The 20866-nt window shown below is 40.4% G+C and overlaps 3 protein-coding genes across 9 annotated transcripts in view; 2 read left to right on the top strand and 1 right to left on the bottom strand.

The window, feature by feature from the left end:
• Positions 1-5171, top strand: part of LOC105449242 — a 7400-nt gene extending 2229 nt beyond the window's left edge. For all 7 annotated transcript variants that reach the window (XM_011688331.1, XM_011688329.1, XM_011688332.1 and 4 more), the window contains 4 exons: positions 459-756; positions 845-1146; positions 2217-2435; positions 2543-5171. In XM_011688331.1, the coding sequence (XP_011686633.1) occupies positions 459-756; positions 845-1146; positions 2217-2435; positions 2543-3627 (1904 nt within the window). In that variant the 3' untranslated portion in view covers positions 3628-5171. The remainder of the gene's footprint in view (positions 1-458; positions 757-844; positions 1147-2216; positions 2436-2542) is intronic.
• Positions 5172-5485: 314 nt separating this feature from the next.
• LOC105449241 (nucleolin-like) lies at positions 5486-10245 on the bottom strand. The gene is made up of 5 exons (XM_011688327.1): positions 9960-10245; positions 7895-8146; positions 7613-7807; positions 7294-7421; positions 5486-7210 (listed from the first exon to the last, which is right to left on the bottom strand). Exons 1-5 carry the CDS (start codon positions 10071-10073, stop codon positions 7192-7194), a joined length of 708 nt encoding a protein of 235 aa, XP_011686629.1. The 5' UTR covers positions 10074-10245; the 3' UTR covers positions 5486-7191.
• A 1537-nt stretch (positions 10246-11782) lies between these two features.
• Positions 11783-17673, top strand: LOC105449240 (dipeptidase 1-like). The gene is made up of 8 exons (XM_011688326.1): positions 11783-11957; positions 13052-13178; positions 14442-14613; positions 14850-15287; positions 15700-15958; positions 16359-16443; positions 16573-16648; positions 17244-17673. The coding sequence occupies exons 1-8, from the start codon at positions 11871-11873 to the stop codon at positions 17476-17478; spliced, it is 1479 nt and encodes a 492-aa protein (XP_011686628.1). The 5' UTR covers positions 11783-11870; the 3' UTR covers positions 17479-17673.
• The last annotated feature ends 3193 nt before the right edge of the window (positions 17674-20866 follow it).

Below are 20866 nucleotides of genomic sequence, written 5' to 3'. Positions count from 1 at the left end.
GAAGTAGTACGAAATGATTGCGAAAAGTAAGAGAATGTTATATATTTATCCGCTCGAAAGACACATTCCTCGCGAGTTGACTCAGTTGACACGGTTCGCTTAGTAATCGGCTACAAACTGATTAACAATAAAGAGCTTGCTCATTCGAACCAATCTCTCCATATCTCCCTGCTGTTTTCTTCTCTCTCATTTTAATTGACAGCTTTGACAAGACGACTCAATAAAAACTCCGTAAAAATAGATGCTATGACAATATATCTAACCTTGAATACTGCATATATATATATATATATATATATATATATTGTTTTTAGAATTTAGAATTTAATCATAGTGGCACAAACTTTCTATTTAATCGTTATTTATTAATTTATTTTCTTTTTATATGTATTATTTCATTAATTAACATACGATCGACACGCCGAATGGTTTTATGGACATCTTGTATGCTTCCTTAGAGAATGTGGGCAAGGAGACTCTCCTGAAAGTGACAGATTGGTTGCGTGGAATTTGGGAAATGAGACGGCGCGCCGGCGGACCGGTTCAACAATGGATTGACTCCATACCGCCGTCCGCGAGGTCGGACATTGTCATTGCGAGCGAGTGCCGAGAACGTAGCCATGGGCAGAAACCGTTGACACCAACCGAGCCTAAGGAGATTCCGTTTTCTAAGGACTTGCAGCCCCCAAGCATGACCGTATCGGCGCCTATTAATGTTCCTAATTCTCCAGCGATGAATACACCGGTATTACCAAGGTATTATTAAAGGGATATTCACGATCAGCACGCGTTAGTTACAACAATTGGCACTGAATCACTAAATATCCGTTTGAATCTTTCGCAGTTCGCTTCCCCATCAGAGACTGGCGTCGCGAGACGCGAGCTTTCAGTCGGACAGCAGTCACTGCAGCAGCGTCGAGAGTCTGTTAGAATTGCGAAAGGCGGATCCGGCAGCGATTCTGCTCGATCTCGGCTTCGGCGGCTCATCGAGCAGTCCGCAGGAGAACGGTACAATTTCTCGCATTCCTAGAAGGTTCCTACAGCCGTCGTCGTTGCGGGGCATCGACGTAGACGAGTTTCTCAAGCAGCAACAGGAGACCACCGAATCCTTCGATTCGGTGTCTTTAGGATATAGAGGCCTGACGGGTAAAATGGATTTTTCAATAGTAATAATTATAGCGATTATTCAACTTCTTTTCGGAAGCAATAGACGTAGAGATAACTCTGGAATTCGTCACTCTCGGAATCTGTGTGTGAAAAATAAGAAACTTTTAATCATAACATTTATGACTTTAGTATTACCATCAAACGAATTAACGACAGCATTTTTATGAAGCTGATGATTATTAAATCTATATTTCTGGATGTAGAATATATCCGCAAACGTTTTGCCACATGTATGATAATTTTGTAGGAAGCGATAACACGTTAAGCGTACCTACACGTGTCCGACAGCGCAGAAACTCCGGATCAAGTAACTTTGTAAGTCTCGCGTGAGAATTTGTGGTCGGGACTGTTTTGATGTATCTTTAAAATCAATTTATTTGAACTTGTCTAGAAGTGCATAGCTGCTCTCTTTTATTTGTATTATGATTTTTTATTTTAGTAAGCATTTTTATTAGCTTTCTGCTTATATTGGTTTTGATTTTATGCATAAAGTCAATCGATATACGATGTTTGTGCTATTTTCATGTAGAAATTTGTCATTTCTTTTGTATTTTTTACGTTGTAAAGATATTATGCTTCTATTTTCGAAACGCTGAATAATAATATACGCACGGAAATAGATTTTATTCGTTTGTAGACATGCGATTAATTACGTGTGTTCTGAGATTTGGAATTAATGCATGAATAATAGTAAGGTATGCAATAATGTGTACTAATGCATTAGGAATACAAATTTAAAGCGCAAACTGTTAGCGAAAGGTCCATAATATGTTCCCTAACGTCACTTGTATGGTAAAGTAGCATTCAATTTTTTAAATCGCGTGCAATAACCTATTTTAAAAATATTCAATTACGCTGCTGATAAATGGAATTTATGCACGTGTCTTATATCGGTTTTTTTTTTGTCAGTGTACACGTGTATTATTTTATTTTTTCATTTTATGCATCTTATGCATCGTATTTAGTTCTGTGGCAATTAATATTGTTGGCCCGTAATGAATATACATAGGATATAACTTATATTCCTTTTTTTCTGCATTTTTTCAAAGGATCGCCGTTTATAGCCCCATCGGAAATTGTGCAGAAGATTAAGGAACGTTTGCGGGAGCACGAGAGCCACGAAGTGGACGCGAGCTTGTACCTCTGCGACCAGTACAATTTATTGCCTCAGAATGGAAAGCTCTCTGTGCTGTCCCCCGATAACAGGCAGTTCCTGGAACAGCCGCGTTCCAAGAGTCCCGATATGCGCAACAAGCGTATGATCATAGGTAACCGAGAGATCTGAATATGCGAATAATATCAATATATTGACATTCATTTTTTTGTTTCACTGTTACGTAAAACGAACGAAACGTTTCTTTTCTCTCTCTCGCAGGGCAGAAATCATTCGCTTTCGGACGCGACGGAAATTTAATCGAGATATCTACCGATGACACGGAGCTCATCACGCGCGATACAGTAAATGATCACAATAGCTCGTCGGATGCCGGCGAATCCGTAGAATTGAAGCAACCGTCCCCGGAGAACAGTGTAACGTTCGATCACCGATATCTCTCGAAGTACGACAAGAAGCTGGCGAAACAATTGTCGTTCGACGACGATGCTGGCGAATTTTCCGAAACTGACCAATTTTCGAAAGATGATCGGGAGATCCCACGTAGCTTGAACGTTGCTCAAAGTGGCACAAATGTAGACGATAGGGAACGAGAACGTAATGAATTAGGCGAAACCATCGGCGAGCTCTCCGATGCTCGACGGGCCAGCGACGGCTCGTGCGACGCCAAATCCTTAACGAGCAAACCGTTTTACGGTAGGCGATTCAGCGACGGCGCGATGCGCATTGCCGAGCGTCAAAGCGAGGGGTACGCGTTAATGCAAAAGAGAAGGAGTCTCAAAAGACAGTCTAGAGTATGTGATACAACCGCAATGCACTATTGCGATCAAAGTCCTACTAGGTCTAGCATACCGAGTATAGTAATAATAGAACCTAATGTAGATAACGAGGTGTCGAGCGACGTAACTGATAGTTCACAATTAAATGTGCCGAAACCGTTCGAGTCGACCGACGACAAGGACAATCGGGAGTTGAGGGCCGACACGGAGTCTTCGTTTGGTAAATCCAGCTGCATGCCTCCGCCGTCGAACGTCAGCGAGTCCGTCGACAGATTGGAGGGCTTCGACACCGCGCAGGAAGATTCGGCGTCGAGCGATCACTCTTGCACGGACGATTATCAGGCTTGTTGTTACAAAGGTAAGGTGTGTAAGGATTGTAAGCACGGTAAAAACTGTCCGGACTGCTGTTGTCACGCCAGCAAACGGAAGTATCGGAAAAAGATGGAGAAGATCATGCAGGAGAATAAGAGATTGGAGGATATGCTGGCGAGAAGTAGAAGAGAGGTGGCGGAGATTCGTGATATGCTGAGCAACGTGTTGTCGGTCAGGATGGAACCGGGATTTTAGATATGCGATTAGATATGGGATTTTACGATTGCTAGAGTATAGTTGCCAGTTTTGGCGAGAGTAAATACTAGCCATCTTGTGATAGGGTGAATGTGTGTTAGAGAGAATTATAGTACCTTGTAGTAACTTTGGGACCTTCCATTCGACACTTCGTGATCTAATCTATTCTTCTATTTCAGAAGTCAAATATTTTCGAAGTTCACGTTTTTTGTAAGACACTAGCGAAAGCTATTTCTATAATGTAACGTCTAAGAACGATCCCGCAGCATTTCTTTTTTTATCTGAAACTATGAAAAAAAAATACAAATATGATAACGTTCGATTATTTTTGCATGCTTATAAATTCGTGAAATTATTAATATAAATCTTTTCATATATTTCGATTTATATTTATATAACTCGTATATTTTTTTACATTTACCTAAAGAAAGTTATAATTAAACATAAAAATCTTATACTATATTTTGATTTTATTTAATATTAGGTATTGGCACACGACCAAGAAAGAAATGCAACAGATTTATCATTACAATACTTCGTTAATATTGACGTAGGTGTACATGATGTGATTAAGATAAATGTAAGTTTTAATTGAGATATGTCAGTTTAAACATATGGATGATATTTTGGGATCGAGAAGAAAAGATTTTATAATCGATATCTGAGGTAACTAAAACTTTAAGAATCCTGTGAGATCCATTTACTAAATGTTTTCGTGAATTTTATTTTAAATAAGTTACTTGAGACTACTGGCTCTTACATTATTTCGTCTTTTCTATCTTTCTGTATCTATCTCCTATTCTAATCGTTACATTATTATTTGTATTGTAAATCGCATATACATTCCCGTTTCCCGCTACCATACTTCCGAGTATAGTAGTATATACTTGTTAAGTTTGAAATACTGAATTAACCTTTGTTACCTTGTAATTAAATTTGTTAATTGAAATATCTCTAGCTCACAGTTGAAAAAAAAAAAGAGTATCATAGTTGTGCCTTGTTCACGTTTGATAGAATTTTTCTGTATAATTTATTTAATATTTTTATAAACATATACATAATATATATGCGCACGAAAGGAAGATTAACTACAAGCCGAGAATGCCCAATCAGAGCTGTAATGAAAGTTTGATACTTTCATCACTCTTTTTAAATAATATTTACAGTAAGCTTGAAATGCTGGTCATTCCATACTGTATGCAGAAAGAACTTGAGATCTAGTCTTCTATAATACTGTCGGCACGGTGATAACATGTTTAACTATTAATTCTTAATCCTCTGCCTCTTCCTGATATTTATAATCAAGATAACGTGTTCCCCAGGAATTTCACAAAACTGTTACTCAATATCAGTCGAGTATAAATTATTGAGAGTTAATTTATGCTGCCATATTGGAATAATGCTACATTTCCACATATCACATTGATAGATATTTATAGATATAGACAATATTATTTAGCTTTAATCTAACAGCGGGATCAGTAGCCAATATACTATATACTATAAGAGAAATCTGCGATTTAATAAACTGAATGAAATTTAAAGTGGGATGATTTGATTCCAAAACGAAAGCAAATAATGCGATATGTTCGTTCTATCAATCGAGATCAATCAAACGCGAATTATTTGATATTAACGGAACGCCATTATCTATCAAAGTTATATATATTTGAGAAAGGGGGAGAAAAGATGTTGAATACATTAAATTAATATATATATTGTTACGAAATGTATATATAAGTCTGTCCATTTTTTTTTTACTTAATGCTTAAAACGCTAACATCAATTGGAAGTTTATTTGATATTACTAAATGTGTGTGCGGATTTTTAATTTTCCTTAAGTCATAAACATCATCGCTTAATAAAGAAAAATTCTTTTTATTTTGTCACTGATATAGTAAAATTATAGTACAGAAATACAAGATTGCTCTAAAAAAAAAAAATAATCAATACAAATCCAAAACTTTGGAACGTTAACATTTACGTAAGATTTTTCCATAATGAACATCCACTTTTACATGATAAATCAGTCTATCTATGATATATTTTCTGACCTCTTACACAATATCAAACGATGAAATCCTACCAAGATACGTATTACTTATGTAAAGTACGCGGAAAGTAATTATATAATTATAAACAGAATAGAAACGCCGGTAGTTCTTAAGATACAATGTACAATTGTGGAGAGAACTCAATAAATATTTACCGCAATTGAGTTTTGTATCTTCCTTTTCTTTTTTCAACGCGTATCAATCCGCATAATATTATTCGCCATCTATCGAATTGTATCAGCTAAACATGCTGCTAAATGTACCGTTTACAACACTTCGTAAAAACAAACAAACTTTATACTACAAAACTATCAAAGTACCCACTTCAAATGTATTCTTACTTGTGATAAATAATCGCGAGTCTATACGTATCGTAGAAATCGACGTGCGAAGTAACGCAAAGGTAGGTAACGCCAGGATTTTCGTAGATTTTTACCACGAGATCGAATTAGTCTTAATAACAAGACGAAAATACATCAATAATATATAAGTTAACTCTTTGTACAACTGATCCCCTTTACAAGTTCCGATAAAATATACGAATGCAGGTTGTCGATTACTGGAAGTGTTTGCTAGTTTTTGTTACATCTTATGATTAAGCGACACACAAGAAACTGGCCCGGCGTCGCCCGTAGCAGCTATGGGAAACCGTTAAGAAAGGTTTCCCGCGAAGTTCCTTATTCTTTCTATCTTTGGATATTAACTAGTCTTTTTTTCTTAGTTTCCTCTAAATCTAATTCGAACGAAAATACGTACTACAGTTATGTTTATAATTAAACAATGTAACTTAATTTTTCACGCCGTTTCTTTGCATTCAACTGTGAGATTGTCCCTCTTTTCACACCGTTTCTTTCCATTCAAAATGTAAAATTGTCTCTCTCTCTCTCTTCTTGCTGTAATGCTAGAGTGACGGATTTGTTTTTGACTACTACGGGCGCGCCTGAAATAACCGCGTAGGGTGACAAAGGCCAATGCTCTGCAAAATAGAGAGTTTAACTTCACGAACAGACTAACAGTGATATCGTAAAAAGAAAAATCGAACACCAACATGCATCCTTCTTTTACGCTAGGGTAACATTGAATTTTCTGTCGAAGACATAAAACATTTCTCAAATCATTCGTATGTGTGTATGTGTATGTGTGTGTGTGTTACGCTTTACTAAACTCCGTAAATACGATGCATGCCTGCGAGCTCTATAGCTCTCTTGGTAATTGAAGCTCACACGCTATATTCCTGTCGGGAGATATCGATAGAGCTGAAGCCGTGTGTACCCCCAGTAATAAACTCAAAGAGCCTCATGGTCCATCCAATCTTATATTTTAAATATGAACCTGCTACAAGTACCATGTCACAAACTTCGTCCTCCGTGTGTATGTGTACATTGTAAATATGTTTCGTGGGTAGTGTACATGTAGACGTGGATGTTTCTCCTTTCCCCTCTTTCCTTACACAACATATGTTTTTCCTTAAGACGTATATGAACAAACAGGGGCAAACTCTCGATCTAATTTAGTCTTCTTTATCATCTCTGAAATTGATAAAGAGAAATTCGTTAGTGCATTAACCACATTAAATATTGCAACATTGTGAATCGCGATGCAAACTACGTACTTCACAACTTCTTGTGGTTGCGATGGATCATAATGAAGCTCAACAATTGTCTCTTGTCTACTTTGCACTTTAAAGGATACCTGTACGGCTATGTAATTGTCTTTGTTACTCTGTTGCCAACCAGAATACTGGAAAAAAGAATGTGAAGAATGCCATTTTTATAAATTCACAAATGTAGAGAGATAGATTTATACGAAAAATCAGCTTATTTTTTAGGTATCTTTTTATCTAACATCAACTGACGCAACTGAATTACAGATCAGTTTGGCGAATGCTAGAATACATTTTCTGAGAAAGAAAAAATAAATAATGCACTTACCGTCGTTGTGCTTTTGTACAATAATTTTCCATCTTCCTCGAACGGCAGAAACTTTTGGAGCAACGCTTTCCCATCTATCCTCCACAAGGTTGGATGAGTGCTCGACTCGACGTCGGATTTACCCTTACTGGATAAGTTATCTTCCTTATTCTTATTAGATTCAAGGTCGGCTTTTGCAAGAACGAACGAACCAGACTGCAAGAGACACATCAACGATACAGAGACCACATTTTAGAATTCATTACAACTCTGCGATACGAATCATGAGCCCGATGAACTTACTGTGTATTCCTTTGGGGGGTCTCCGGATTCATTGAAACTGTTGTCGTCGGAATCGTCGTCTTCCTCGTCCTCCTTGTCGTCATCGTCCTTCTTGGAACGCCTTTTCCTCTTTGACTTTTTTCCTCCATCAGAATCAGATTCTTCGTCCTCTTCGTCCTCTTCCTCCTCGAACTCTTCCTCCTCCTCTTCGTCCTCCTCTTCAGAATGCTGTCGCTTTTTCGGTCCTCTCTGTGGCCTTATTTTAGTGCCAGCCTGTAAAGAAAATCACACGAGTAACATTAGAGTCGTTAGACAATCTATCTCTTTTCTATCTCTGCCGCATACTTTTAATCATACTCCATCATCATACTCCTATTAAGACAAATGTGTACTACAGAATTCATTAGACTTCCTGGTATTGTTAATAGAAAAATACACAATCTCAGCCTGAAGCGCAGGACTTCATGGAAGTTCCACTCATAGAACATCCTCTAGCTCACTAAAGTGACAAGACTACATCTAATTAATAAGAAAGTATTTTGAAAAGTATCCATTCTGATACAGTTTTTCTTAGGATGATTTTGTGATAAACATCGATCAACTTGTACCAAGTAATACCTGTACTATTTAGATAGAATTATTTTCTTTTGTTCAACATGGAAAAAAATTGGAAACAATAAAATCTATTATATTTAGAAATTCCGTTTCGATACAGGTTTTATAAGGTAAATTTGATTAAACACCGATTAACTTGTCAAATAGTCCAGCACCTACATTTTAATAAATAAAATTAATTTTCTACTATTCGACATAAAAATAAAATTGAAAACGATAAATTGTATTACATTTATAAATTCCGTTCCAAGGTTATAGGTTTTATAAGGTGAATTTGATTAAACACTGATTAACTTGTCAAATAGTCCAGCACCTGCATTTTAATAAATAAAATTAATTTTCTACTATTCGACATAAAAATAAAATTGAAAACGATAAATTGTATTACATTTATAAATTCCGTTCCAAGGTTATAGGTTTTATAAGGTGAATTTGATTAAACACTGATTAACTTGTCAAATAGTCCAGCACCTGCATTTTAATAAATAAAATTAATTTTCTACTATTCGACATAAAAATAAAATTGAAAACAATAAATTGTATTACATTTATAAATTCCGTTCCAATATAGGTTTTATAAGGTGAATTTGATTAATCACTAATTAACTTGTCAAATAGTCCAGCACCTGCATTTTAATAAATAAAATTAATTTTCTATTATTCGACGTGAAAATAAAATTAAAAGCAATAAACTGTATTATATTTAGAAATTTCGCTTCAAGAGTTTAAGCAATTAGGCAGTCAAGGTGTCATGTAATACTCTCTTCCGGCGATTCGAGAGATCGCGGACCGGCGCGGCGCCACCGGAGCAGCCGGCCGAGCGACCAACCGGCCGGCGACGATGGCCGCCGCGGGACGACGTGAGACGAGAGGGAACCGCGCTGGAACGAGCGGCCCTATCTCGAAAGATACGTCGGGACAGCGCGACCGGGTCGCCGCACGGGAATCCGCGCGGCGCGGCCTCGCGACCGCGCTCGTTGAGTCGCGGGGATCTTATCTCGAGCAGCGCGCTTCACCTCCGCGATGGGGCGAGCAGCGCGAAGGGGAAGCAGCCGACGGCCACGCCGTCTCAGCCGCGCCGCCGCCGCCGACGACGCGCGTCTCGCCACCGTTCCGTTACGGTCACGGAACACGGATGCCGTTTTACCTGGGCGCGTCCGATTCGCCGAGGATCGACCGCGAGAGGCGTGGACTCCGCGACGGACGTCCTCGTCGTTGGCGCATCCAAGTTCACGAAATGTCCGCCGCCGAGCATCGGCGAGCGGCGTGGGTCGGCCGTGCTCGTTTTACCCTTTCCTCTTCTCTCTTTTCAGTCTCTCTCGAGCCCTCTCTCTCTCTCTCTCTCTTAGACGCCCTTTATCACGCGAACGACGCCAACGTCGCGACGACGGAGAATCGACCGTCCGCGGGCGTGACGGGATAAGGGAAAAAAATCGGCGACGAGAGAACGCGCGGCGGCGTGTCGACTTACCTCAGTTCCGGGCTCCGGGGTCCATTCCTCCTCGGAGGTGCCCTCGACCTCCGGATAGTCCGGATTGTCCACCTCGTAATCGTCCTCGTCCGAGTAATCCTTAATCTTCTTCATGCTATCTTGTCCTTTACGCGAAATGTTTGCCGATTTTCCGTGACACGATCCGCGGGGAAGAGAGCGTCCGTTACGCGGGCGACACACGCTGCTGGCGAGGACGGCGAGGAACACACCGACGTGCACACCGAAGTATCGCAAACAATATGGCGGTCGGTAAGAGAGGAGGGAGGAGGAACGCGCTCCCTTTATTATCGCGACACTCGCACTGGCGCCGCGGCTGCGGGATCCCGTCTCCGGATGGCAGCACCGTTCCCATTCGGACGGGCTCTCGCCGATGGTCGCGCGAACCGAGCGCGGGAAGATGGATGACAGTTTATTTTAGGGATGGGAGAACGCAAATCGATATCAATAAATGATGAGTTTGATGAAAGGAAAATTGGATTATAGAGACAAATTATAGACTTAAAAGTTTAACTTTGAGCGATTCTACCAGTCGAATCAGTCGGAATTTGATCAGGGTCTCTTTATTTAAAAAGAAATTAATCGACTAACATATCAATGCCATGTTAAGAATTTTGAAGGATAAACACACACATGATCGAAAAATAAAATATAATATGATATGATAACATCAGGGAGAACTTATAATAAAATACAAGATACGAAATTTTTCGTAACCCGTATCCCTAGTAGCGCAATAATATTAGCAAATTGATTGGCGCAATATTGATAATACCAATGTATTTCCAATCGTATTTATATTGGTAATAACATTGGTCCAATATTACGTCAATAAATTCGCCAAGTTTGTGCTACTATATATATATAGGCATAATTGAAGCTCACACAACATTCTCAGATTTCAGAGATATTAATTGTAGCTGCACCCCATAAGCTCAGCTTCCCCACTCAATCTTGTATTTTAGATGTAAGTTCTCCCTGATGTTATCATATATTATATTTTATTTTTCGATCATGTGTGTGTGTTTATCCTTTAAAATTCTTAACAACATGACATTGATGTTAGTCGATTAATTCGTTTTTAAATAAAGAGACTCTGATCAAATTCCGACCGATTCAATTGGTAGAATTGTTCAAAATTAAATTTTTAAGTCTATATATTTGTCTCTATAATCCAATTTTTCTTTCATCAAACTATAGAAAAACAGTTCTATCCGTATAATCCATATTAATAATAAATGGCATTACTCGACAAGTTGATTAATCATAGTGTATCGTAAGAATCAGAGAATTATAGGGATGCTGAAGAAATTGATTTTAAAAAATCACGATTTTCCGTGGCCCATATATAATTGAAGTTGACACATATACATTCTGTGAAAGATATCAGTTTTAGCTGAGGTAATAAACTCGGAGACCATTCTTCGTGGTCCATTTCAATCTTCTCTATTTTAAATATATATGAATCCGCTGCCATGTCGTAAATTTCATCTCTTTACAACTGAACTCGCTCATAAAAAGAAAATTACACAACCGGTGAAACGGAGAACGTTGATTAAATCATCGATCGCGAGACTGAAGAAGTACAAATACATTTTTTACTTTGACGTAACTTCCGAGTCACGTGGCGTTGCGGAGAGTCAACGGAGCAACATTCTCTCTGGCATAGGTATATGCGAACACCCCGACGCGATTGTTAATAATTTTTCGGACTCGCGCAAGAGAGAGGCGCCGGGTCGATATGGGGGTTGACGCGTGCGCCGACGCCCGAGACGCCGCCGCGTCGGGACGCCGTTTCTACTGTATATTTACGATAGCGGCGGTAACCAGCAAAAATCCTGGCGCAGGGGTAAAGAGCGGTTCGTCGGCAGAACGTGAGTCGGGGTGAGAAAGATGTTCGAGCTCTACGGTGTCGGTAAGGATGGCATGGTGTATCACTCGCCGCCCCCCAGGAGAAAAGAAGTCGACATCCTTTCGGAGGTAGGTACACAGGACGACGCGAGCCCTCTCGGCTAAAGATCCCTTGTTTAATTGCGTCGAAGAGAGAGAGAGAGCTAGCTCCTAATTGACCTGTCTACGGGTCCGCGGGACCCCCAGAGAGCATCCGCTGAAATATTATTTACCTCCTATAATTGATGACTGAGCTGGCCACGCACACACACGTATACACACACATACACGCGTGTCGCCCTTAGCTTCACTTTTTCTCTGGAGCAAGACAGATCAACTATCGTGCTCGATTATAACACCTCTGGGATATTTTATTTATTTTATTTCTCGACACGATGCGAAAAGTTGGAATACAATATAGAATTACTTCTTATATTAATCCCTTGTATAATGCCATGTGACTTGGAAATTATATACATGCAATGCATACAGTTACATATTATTATATAAATTATATTATATTATACATTTTTTATTTTTTTTATTTTAATAATTTAATCAATGTTTTTCATTTATGAATGTTTCTTTTTCATAAGCAAAAAAATCCGATTAGAACATGTACTTCATGTTTTCAAAACATTTTGTCACGTTTAAAGATAAAGATCCAAAAATATTTCCAACTACTCAAGAAAGAGAAAGAGAGAGAGAAAGAGAGAGAGAGAGAGAGAGAGAGAGAGACGAGTTTCTACTTTAAAAATCAGACTTTACGATAAGTGCTATGAGTTTGACCGATGGAACGACAGGAGGATAATTCGCGCGGAGCTCTCCGAAATGTTGATTCACCACGCGGCGGCGTTATTTTTACAATCGTCTGCGAAAAGTCTCCCAGGGATGTTTCATGCAAAGTGGTTTCCTATATTTAATTTCCTCTCTCAAGGCGGACGTGTTTTTTCCTCGCGCGGTATACTATATACGCGCGCGTCTTTCATAACTTACGAGCCGCTAATATGCCGCGGTGGCGCGGCGGCGTATAACGCGACGATTCGCGCAACACGGATAATACGGCGGGGATTATGCAATCGTCGCAATCTTAGGATTTAATTTACGGAGACGCGATTGCTCGCGGAGACGGAGGCCTATAGCGCGGCCAAGCTTTGTAAATCGAGACTCGCGCGCTTTTGCAGACCTGCCTGCAGCTCTCGTCGCCGGAATTCATGAGAAAATTGCCCAACGGCGATGCACTTCACCACATCAAGGACACGGGTGTCTCGACTTCCTTCAGCAAGGCCAAAGAACCACCAAGAGAGAGCAGTGAGTCCATGTAAAAGTCGTTATTGCGCGCGTACGGGGTAAGATTGAGATATCTGAGAGGCTCGTCGCGAAGTTTTGGTTTACCTGCAGGCATTCTGCTGATGTAAAAATTGAACTCGTGATTTCTCAAATTACGAGAGCCTTATATGGGGAATTTTATAAAAAGAATTAAGTATAAAATGTAATTAATTGATCTGAGTAATTAACTAACTTCATAACAAGCCAGGAATTAAGCATCAGCTGAACGATTATTATCTTAATAAAAATAAATGGGTGAGAGATATGGATTTTCTTTTCTAGCGTTATATACAGGTACATTTAAATATATGATTTGCGAGAATACCTATTGTATTATACTCACCGATAGCAATTATAATTACCGCTAAAGTGTTAAATCAGATTAGCACGGATATTTAATTCGTCGCGTCGCGCTCGATTGCTAAAAGCACTTTCTCGATTATCCCATCATCCCCAGTCGTTTCCGACGATCGAACGCGACAGTTTCTTTCTTTTCTCCAATTTCGCACGTCAACGATCAGCTCGCTTATGTAAAAGCCTGCGCGAGCGAAGGGAAGAAAAGCCCGTCGCGCGGACGACGAGAAACGACGAGCGTGGCGAGCGACGGTCTCTCTCGCGATTTGATATGATTTCTATTCACGGCTCGACGATCCACTCGATCGCAGATCGAAGTTTCGGTCACGGCGATTTCACGTACGGATAGATACGATCTACGCTCGGCTGATCTTCCCGATTCGAGAAGATTCCGCTGCGGTCGTCCCGCCGATTGGTTTCCGCAACAGGCTGCTTTTGAATCTACTGCCTATTTATTGCGCACACAAGTATTAGCATACCGATTATGTAACAAATATTTATTTAATTATTGATAATATATTATATATAATTATCTGTAATTAAATATTTAATATATAAATATTTAATATATAAATATTTAATTATAGATATAATATATAAATTATATTTTTATCTAAAATATATATTTCAAAAATATGTATAGAATCTAATATACATAAGTATATAATAGATATTTAAAATGATGCAAAACGCAAAGGTCCAGAACTTAGAAGCGCTTGAAAATCAAAGCATTTCTCAGATATCTCTTTCTAAAGCTATATATATACATTTTATAGTTGGACATATATTTGTTTGTCGATAAAATCTGTAAGAGATCTATGAATCGGACGATCTTTCAACTTAATCGAAGATGCAAATATTTGGATTTTGATATACCGGGCAATGTTGCAGGAGGCAGTGCCGTGAGAAGATGGATGGTAATGACTGGATTCTTCTTCCTCGGATGTGCCTTAGTGGCCGGTGTAGGTCTGCCTCTCGCCTTGGAACTTCGAAGCTCTCATCTGCTGGAAGCGAGATTGCAGGTGGTCCGGAGAATGCTCTCGGAGATTCCACTGATCGATGGGTAACAGTTGCATCTTATATATAAATTAGCGGAAAATAGATTCCACTCTGAATTAAAATAGATCGCTAAAAATAAACGCGATTATTTGAAATCTCAGATCAAGTCTAAGTCTTCGGTATTCAAAGCTTAGTAGTAAAAAAACTACAATCTGTCCAAATCTTTATTTAAAAAAGAAAAAAAATATATATTATCAGAATTATATATTTTGCATTAATCTCGCACGAATCGTCCGCCAGGCACAACGACTTCGCCTGGAATCTGCGCAAGCACCGCGGCAGCACGAAGCTGGACAACTTCCCGTTCGACGAGAACCTGTCGCGCAACAGCAGCTGGGGCCCGCAGTGGCAGACCGATCTGATCCGTCTGGAGCAGGGGATCGTCGGGGCGCAATTCTGGTCGGCCTACGTGCCGTGCGAGGCCCAGTTCCTCGACGCCGTGCAGCTCACCCTCGAGCAGATCGACATCGTGCGCCGGTTGACGTCGCGCTACCCCAAGCGCGTGCGGCTGGTGACGACGAGCGGCGAGCTGGAGAACGCGCACCGCGACGGGGTGATCGCCAGCCTGGTCGGGATCGAGGGCGGCCACAGCATCGGCACCTCCATGGCGGTGCTGAGGAGCTTCCACCGGCTGGGCGCGCGCTACATGACCCTGACCCACAAGTGCAACACTCCGTGGTGAGTTCGACCGTCCGCGCCGCCGCGCCGCGTCGGGCGGATTAACGTCTCTACGCCCGCGAGACGAGCGACACATGACCGCGTTGCGCGGTTAATGACAGCGGAAAGGAATAAAGCCTTGGAGGAGCAAATTGGCATCTTGTATTAGCTAATGCTTACTTTCACGTCGCCGTACTTTGTGTTTTAATTAATCGTTCGAAGAGTCTGATAAGCCCCTAAAAGCTTATTATTTTGTACCGAGCGATTAGCTTAAATACCAATATATAATTGACGTCTTAGTCTTTTATGTAAGAAGCGAAACTGCAAATTTTGCAATCCGCGCTTGAAAGTCTTAAATCGAAAATCCGTGTTCGCGCATTTCTTTCATCGGATTTTCGACGCGATTATCCGAAGATCGATTCTGACCTTCCAGGGCGGACTCGTGCTCCGTAGACGACCCGAACTCGGACGCGCCCTCCGATTTCCACAGCGACGGTCTCTCGCCGTTCGGCAAGGCGGTCGTCCGCGAGCTGAATCGGCTCGGCATGCTCGTGGATCTCTCCCACGTGTCGGTGAGGACGATGAGGGACGCCCTCGCCGTGACAAAGGCGCCCGTTATATTCTCGCACAGCGCTGCCAAGGCTCTTTGCAACTCCTCGAGCAACGTCCCGGATGATGTGCTACGGAATTTGGTAAGGATGACTTTGGGGAGGAGGGAGGATAAAAAACCTTCCTCTTAAAAGTTGCACGATTCGACTATGACACGTGCATTAACACACTGTCTCGAAGTTCCTACGATAAACACTATGAAAAATAAACAATGCTTCAGAAATAAATCACATTAACTTTAAAGAGCTCTCGACCGGGGGAGTCGATTTTTACATTTTAATTAATTTCATCCCCGGGAAATCAATTTACTTCGCGTGTAGATATTTTTTTCATAATGATGTGTTAACAGAATTTATTCGCTTAAATATTTATTTTTAATTTCGTGGAAGCAAAAGATTATGTATAATATATAGTGTTCATCGCGGTGACACAATATTTGTGCCCGGGGATTAATCGCGCGGCTTTCATCTCTGCTTCCTCCAGTCTCTCAACGGTGGTCTGGTTATGGTCAGTTTCGACAGCGCGCATTTGAGCTGCGGCGATAAGGCCTCCATGTACGACATCATAGGTGCGTAAGTAGAGCGGCGTGAGAAGCGTTAAAAGGAGATCGAAGGTCGAAATCGTGGCGAACATCAAAAACTCTCTCGCGAGAGAGATATGAAACGGACGAGACACACAACGCCGTCTCTTTTTACAGCACACATCAATCACATCAGACGGATAGCTGGCGTGAACCACGTGGGCCTCGGTGCGGGCTACGACGGGATATTGAGGTACAGCTGAAAACGCGCCAGCATCGCCCCTATCTTTATTATGCACACTGCTAGCACCACATGCATGTGCGCGGAAATTACGCAACGCCTGCCACGAAAATTACTTTCCAATAGTTTTCCTATACCGACCGACAGTTCGCTTCGGTATTCATTAATTCTTTTTATTTACGATCAAAGCTGTCAAAGTATCTTCGTAGTTAACGATGCGTGCAATAATTAATGATCTCGCTAATTTGTTTTGCTAATTTAAAAGATGGTCAAGACGTCATATACTATGAGTTTTAGTATTTCGAAGAATGAGTGACGCGGCAAAACGTTCCGTGCTTCTTCGTTGTAAAAATAACTTATGCCGATTGCTTAGTCCTCCATCTACCATCTGTGTCCATTAAACTCACATTTATTTCACGATTTGCCTGCAGTACAACGAATAATAATTTTTGCATTCCGTACGCTCGATCCGTACATGCGGATCCGAAATATTATGCAATTATAGGAGATTACTATTTTATTCTATTGCACAACGTAGCCTTCGAACGGAGGCCCGATGTATCTCGGCGATAGAAGGATTGAAAGAGACATTTGCTGACTTATTCAGGCCGCCGACGGAATTGCCAGACGTTTCCGGCTACCCCTTGCTGCTGGCCGAGCTGACCAGAGACCGCAGATGGTCCGCGACCGATATAAAGAAGCTCGTGGGCGGAAACTTGTTGCGCGTCTTCAAGGAAGTGGAGGACCACGCGGCGAGTCTGTTGCACCAGTTTCCGGCGGAGGAGTGGATTCCCCAGGAGCTCGTCGAGGACAGCGCCTACTGCAGATACCACGACACGTAGAATCGTCTTTCTCTCTTTCTGTCTCTCTCGCTCGTTTTTATCGTCGACGTTATCATTTGATTTCCACGAGATGTTCTCTCACGTGAAAAATAATAAAAGGAACCGCACTGTATCATCCTTGTACCTGGAGCGCTCCAACTGTTTTACATTTTTAATAAAGTAGCGGTAGATTCTTCCGCCGTTTTTTTTGTTAAAGCTCCCTCGTCTTCTTCACCTTACGCAACCGATATGACGTTTATAAGCAAAAAATTATCTTTTTTCTTATCAGGCTTCCTCTTTCATTAGACGCATGACGATTTATCTGACGTCAGTTAAGTTACTCTTTCTCCAGGAAGATATTCTTCCTGGAAGATGTTTGCGTGCGAAATGATATTTTATATTAATCGTTAATAAAAAAATATCTCCCCTCGTAGATCAGCAGACGAAAAATAAGAGCACTTTTATTATGCAATTCGAAACCGCGCTATCGATTCAGTCTATTCGGAACTTGATCGGTTCGGCCGTTATTGAGATCCGATAATCTCAATCTCGGATGCTCACAATCGACTCGCGTACAGATGCACGGCCCGACTTCGCGCGTATCTTTTAACGAGGACACGACCTAGGTCTCTCGATAACGTCAATGTGATTCAAAGTTTTTAATATTTATAATATATAGTGTAAAGGCTACCTACAGATTGCAATACCGATATGTATATATATATTAAACACAATTCGTGTATATATCTGATTTATGTCATGTATGATTTTGTTTTTTTAACGCTGCTCGATACAAACGCGAAGCACGGCGGACTAACAAATTCGTTAAGCATTGTTTGGCCCAGTTGCGTCACATTCAATTGCGATTATGGTCAAAATGGACGCTAGCAGTTAAGTCAATTTACTTTGTCTTGCGCCTCTTCTCCGCGTCTTCACCGTCGTACATATTATATGTTGAAGCAATTATTTAATCTCGCGCACACATCCGTACGCACGGACGCGTACGAGACGCTACAGAGGCGGACAAGTCGCGCGCAGTATGTCAATTACATCGTTTAATATTTAACTCGAGGCTTATATTTCAATCGGGGACGGGCGCCGTAAATAATCGGGCTTGATCTGCCATCTGAATCCCGTGCGGTTTTCTAAGGACAACAAATAAGTGTGCGGAAGCTTCGACGTTGCTTGAATAATTTATACCTGGCTTGTGGGATTGTATCGAGATTACTAATAGTATTTGCATCCCTTTGTGCGTGCACGTTTTTTTCACGCCGCTCTGAGTAACAATTAATCACAGATCGCGATGATAAAGTCGTCGAACTTGAGAACTGCTCGCGAACACTTTCCTGGTACGTATCGGTAATCTAATAATCGAGAAAATTATACTTAATAACGCGTATCTCACAAACGAATCAACTTTTGCATATATTTCAAGCCTCATTAGAATACATTATATATATATATATATATATATATATATATATATATATATGTATATATGTATGTACATTATATGTATATATATATATATATATATATATATATATAATGATTTTATTTTAAAATTGATTCTCGTAATACTTAAAAAATATTACCAAAAATTTTTAAATTAATTTTTATTTTATTATAGAGAGATAAGAGATTTTTATTCTATTTTAAGAAATTGATGTAAAGTCCTCAAAGAACCATAAATATGGGTGTAGATTCTGTTTTCTGAATTATACAATAAAAAATATTAAATTGCCACAATGATCTATTAAGTGGGAGGAAAAATAAACTTACAAAAATATATATATTTTAGTGCAATATGATAAAATATATACCAGATAACAGATGAAAACAGTAAATATGTTCTAGAACATATAATCTTTCGATCTAGTTGATTTAATTACTTTCTTTATAGGCCACGCTACTAAAGCGTATGTTATAATTAACAGTTTTGCTGACAGAACGATAACTCTCTCGACGTGATGAAACCTGTTTGGTCATAATTCGAGCACATCGCAAGCGAGGTATTTACAAAATTAAAACGTAACTCAATAAGCGCGACTCTATATTCCAGAACGGAGGACTCTTACTTTATCGTTCGATCTTTTAACGAAGCACTAAACTAAAATTCGAGAATTATCCCAGACAGTTTTATGTCAGTCACGCGCCGCATCCTTCATCAGACCTTGAAAAAGACCGGCAAAAAATTGTTGCTTCCACGCAACTTTCTACAATACAGATAAGAACAAATTAATTCTAATAGGCTACTCCGCCGCGCGTCGCGTATAGCCGCGCTAGTTCTCACATTTTTCAGAAATCGTGAAAGTGCTGCATTGATATACACCACGACACGCAGCACGAGCTTTCGCCTTCGTCGCCGGTTCGCTTGCTCTCGCGATGTGGGTCACGTGCACCCGTAACACAGCTAGGTTGCAATATTTTTGCTTTTGAAAACAACGCCGCGCGCGGAGAAGCATCATCCGATTACTTTCCTCTGCCGGTGCCGCGTTGCTCAATAGTGCGATCGTAAGCGGATTCAACGAAGCGCATCGAGCCGAGTTTTGGGTCTTGTTGACGGAAAAGTAAAATTTGTCCGGTTACCATTTCGTAATCGTTCTTTTCGCTCGTCATTTAGTTGCTGTAAACCGATCGATTATGTCGGCATAAAAAAAACAGGACGCGATCGAGTGTTGTTTCCTGACACTTGACATAAGTTCTCCTTTAAACCGCAACTTTTTCAGGGACTTCTTCTTTTTCTTCCTGCCAGTTCGCGAGTGTAGTTGCAAGCTGATGAGACGGAAAAGTACGCGTATCTACTAATATTCATAATTTCACATTCAACTACAGTCTACCGCTCTACCAACTGAGCTATCGAAGACTCCATAATTTCACATATAATATCTACAATTCCACATGGTAAAAGTAAAGAAATATCAAAAAAAAGGATTGATTGCCAAAAACGGGCAAAAAGTATTAGCGAATAGAATACAATTCCGCTGTAAATTGCCATTGTGTGTGTACATAATACTCAGCGATAGAAAATTTTTCTCTGCAAGCTAACTTGTAAATTTCCAGAGAACCTGCACCGCGAGCTCTAAATCCCTTAATCTACGTCGCTATTATTTAACGATCCCCTTTACGTGCGCGCTTTAAAGTATCGACTTGAAGTAAATCTATAACGAGATGTAATGGTTACAGGCAATATCGAGCTGCGTGATATTTAATTCACGGTGAGTGCGCATCATGCCTCGACGTGCCGAAATTTTTTCCAGCTACACGCGCAGCGTTTTTGATCGCGGGGGGGAAGGGGGAGGGTTCCTCTTTTCGGGGCATGAATATTTTACAATTCTCGTGATTGCGTATCGCGCGCTTCGACCGGGCTGGAGATCTTCGCCAGCTGCGACGCGCGTTTTTCGCGAGC

The sequence above is a fragment of the Wasmannia auropunctata genome, unplaced genomic scaffold (genome assembly GCF_000956235.1).
Source record: "Wasmannia auropunctata unplaced genomic scaffold, wasmannia.A_1.0 LD336076.1, whole genome shotgun sequence".
Lineage (NCBI taxonomy): Eukaryota > Metazoa > Arthropoda > Insecta > Hymenoptera > Formicidae > Wasmannia > Wasmannia auropunctata.
This window is presented reverse-complemented; position numbering and strand designations above follow the sequence as displayed.

Bases quoted from the DNA above. Each gene is read 5' to 3' on its own strand.
- LOC105449241 (XM_011688327.1), bottom strand. From the start codon at position 10,073: ATGAAGAAGATTAAGGATTACTCGGACGAGGACGATTACGAGGTGGAC. The intron at 8,147-9,959 runs GTAAGTCGACAC...TTTTCTTTACAG, and splicing joins CCCCGGAGCCCGGAACTGAG to GCTGGCACTAAAATAAGGCC. The intron at 7,808-7,894 runs GTAAGTTCATCG...TGTCTCTTGCAG, and splicing joins ACCCCCCAAAGGAATACACA to TCTGGTTCGTTCGTTCTTGC.
- LOC105449240 (XM_011688326.1), top strand. From the start codon at position 11,871: ATGTTCGAGCTCTACGGTGTCGGTAAGGATGGCATGGTGTATCACTCG. The intron at 11,958-13,051 runs GTAGGTACACAG...GCGCTTTTGCAG, and splicing joins AAGTCGACATCCTTTCGGAG to ACCTGCCTGCAGCTCTCGTC. The intron at 15,959-16,358 runs GTAAGGATGACT...TGCTTCCTCCAG, and splicing joins ATGATGTGCTACGGAATTTG to TCTCTCAACGGTGGTCTGGT.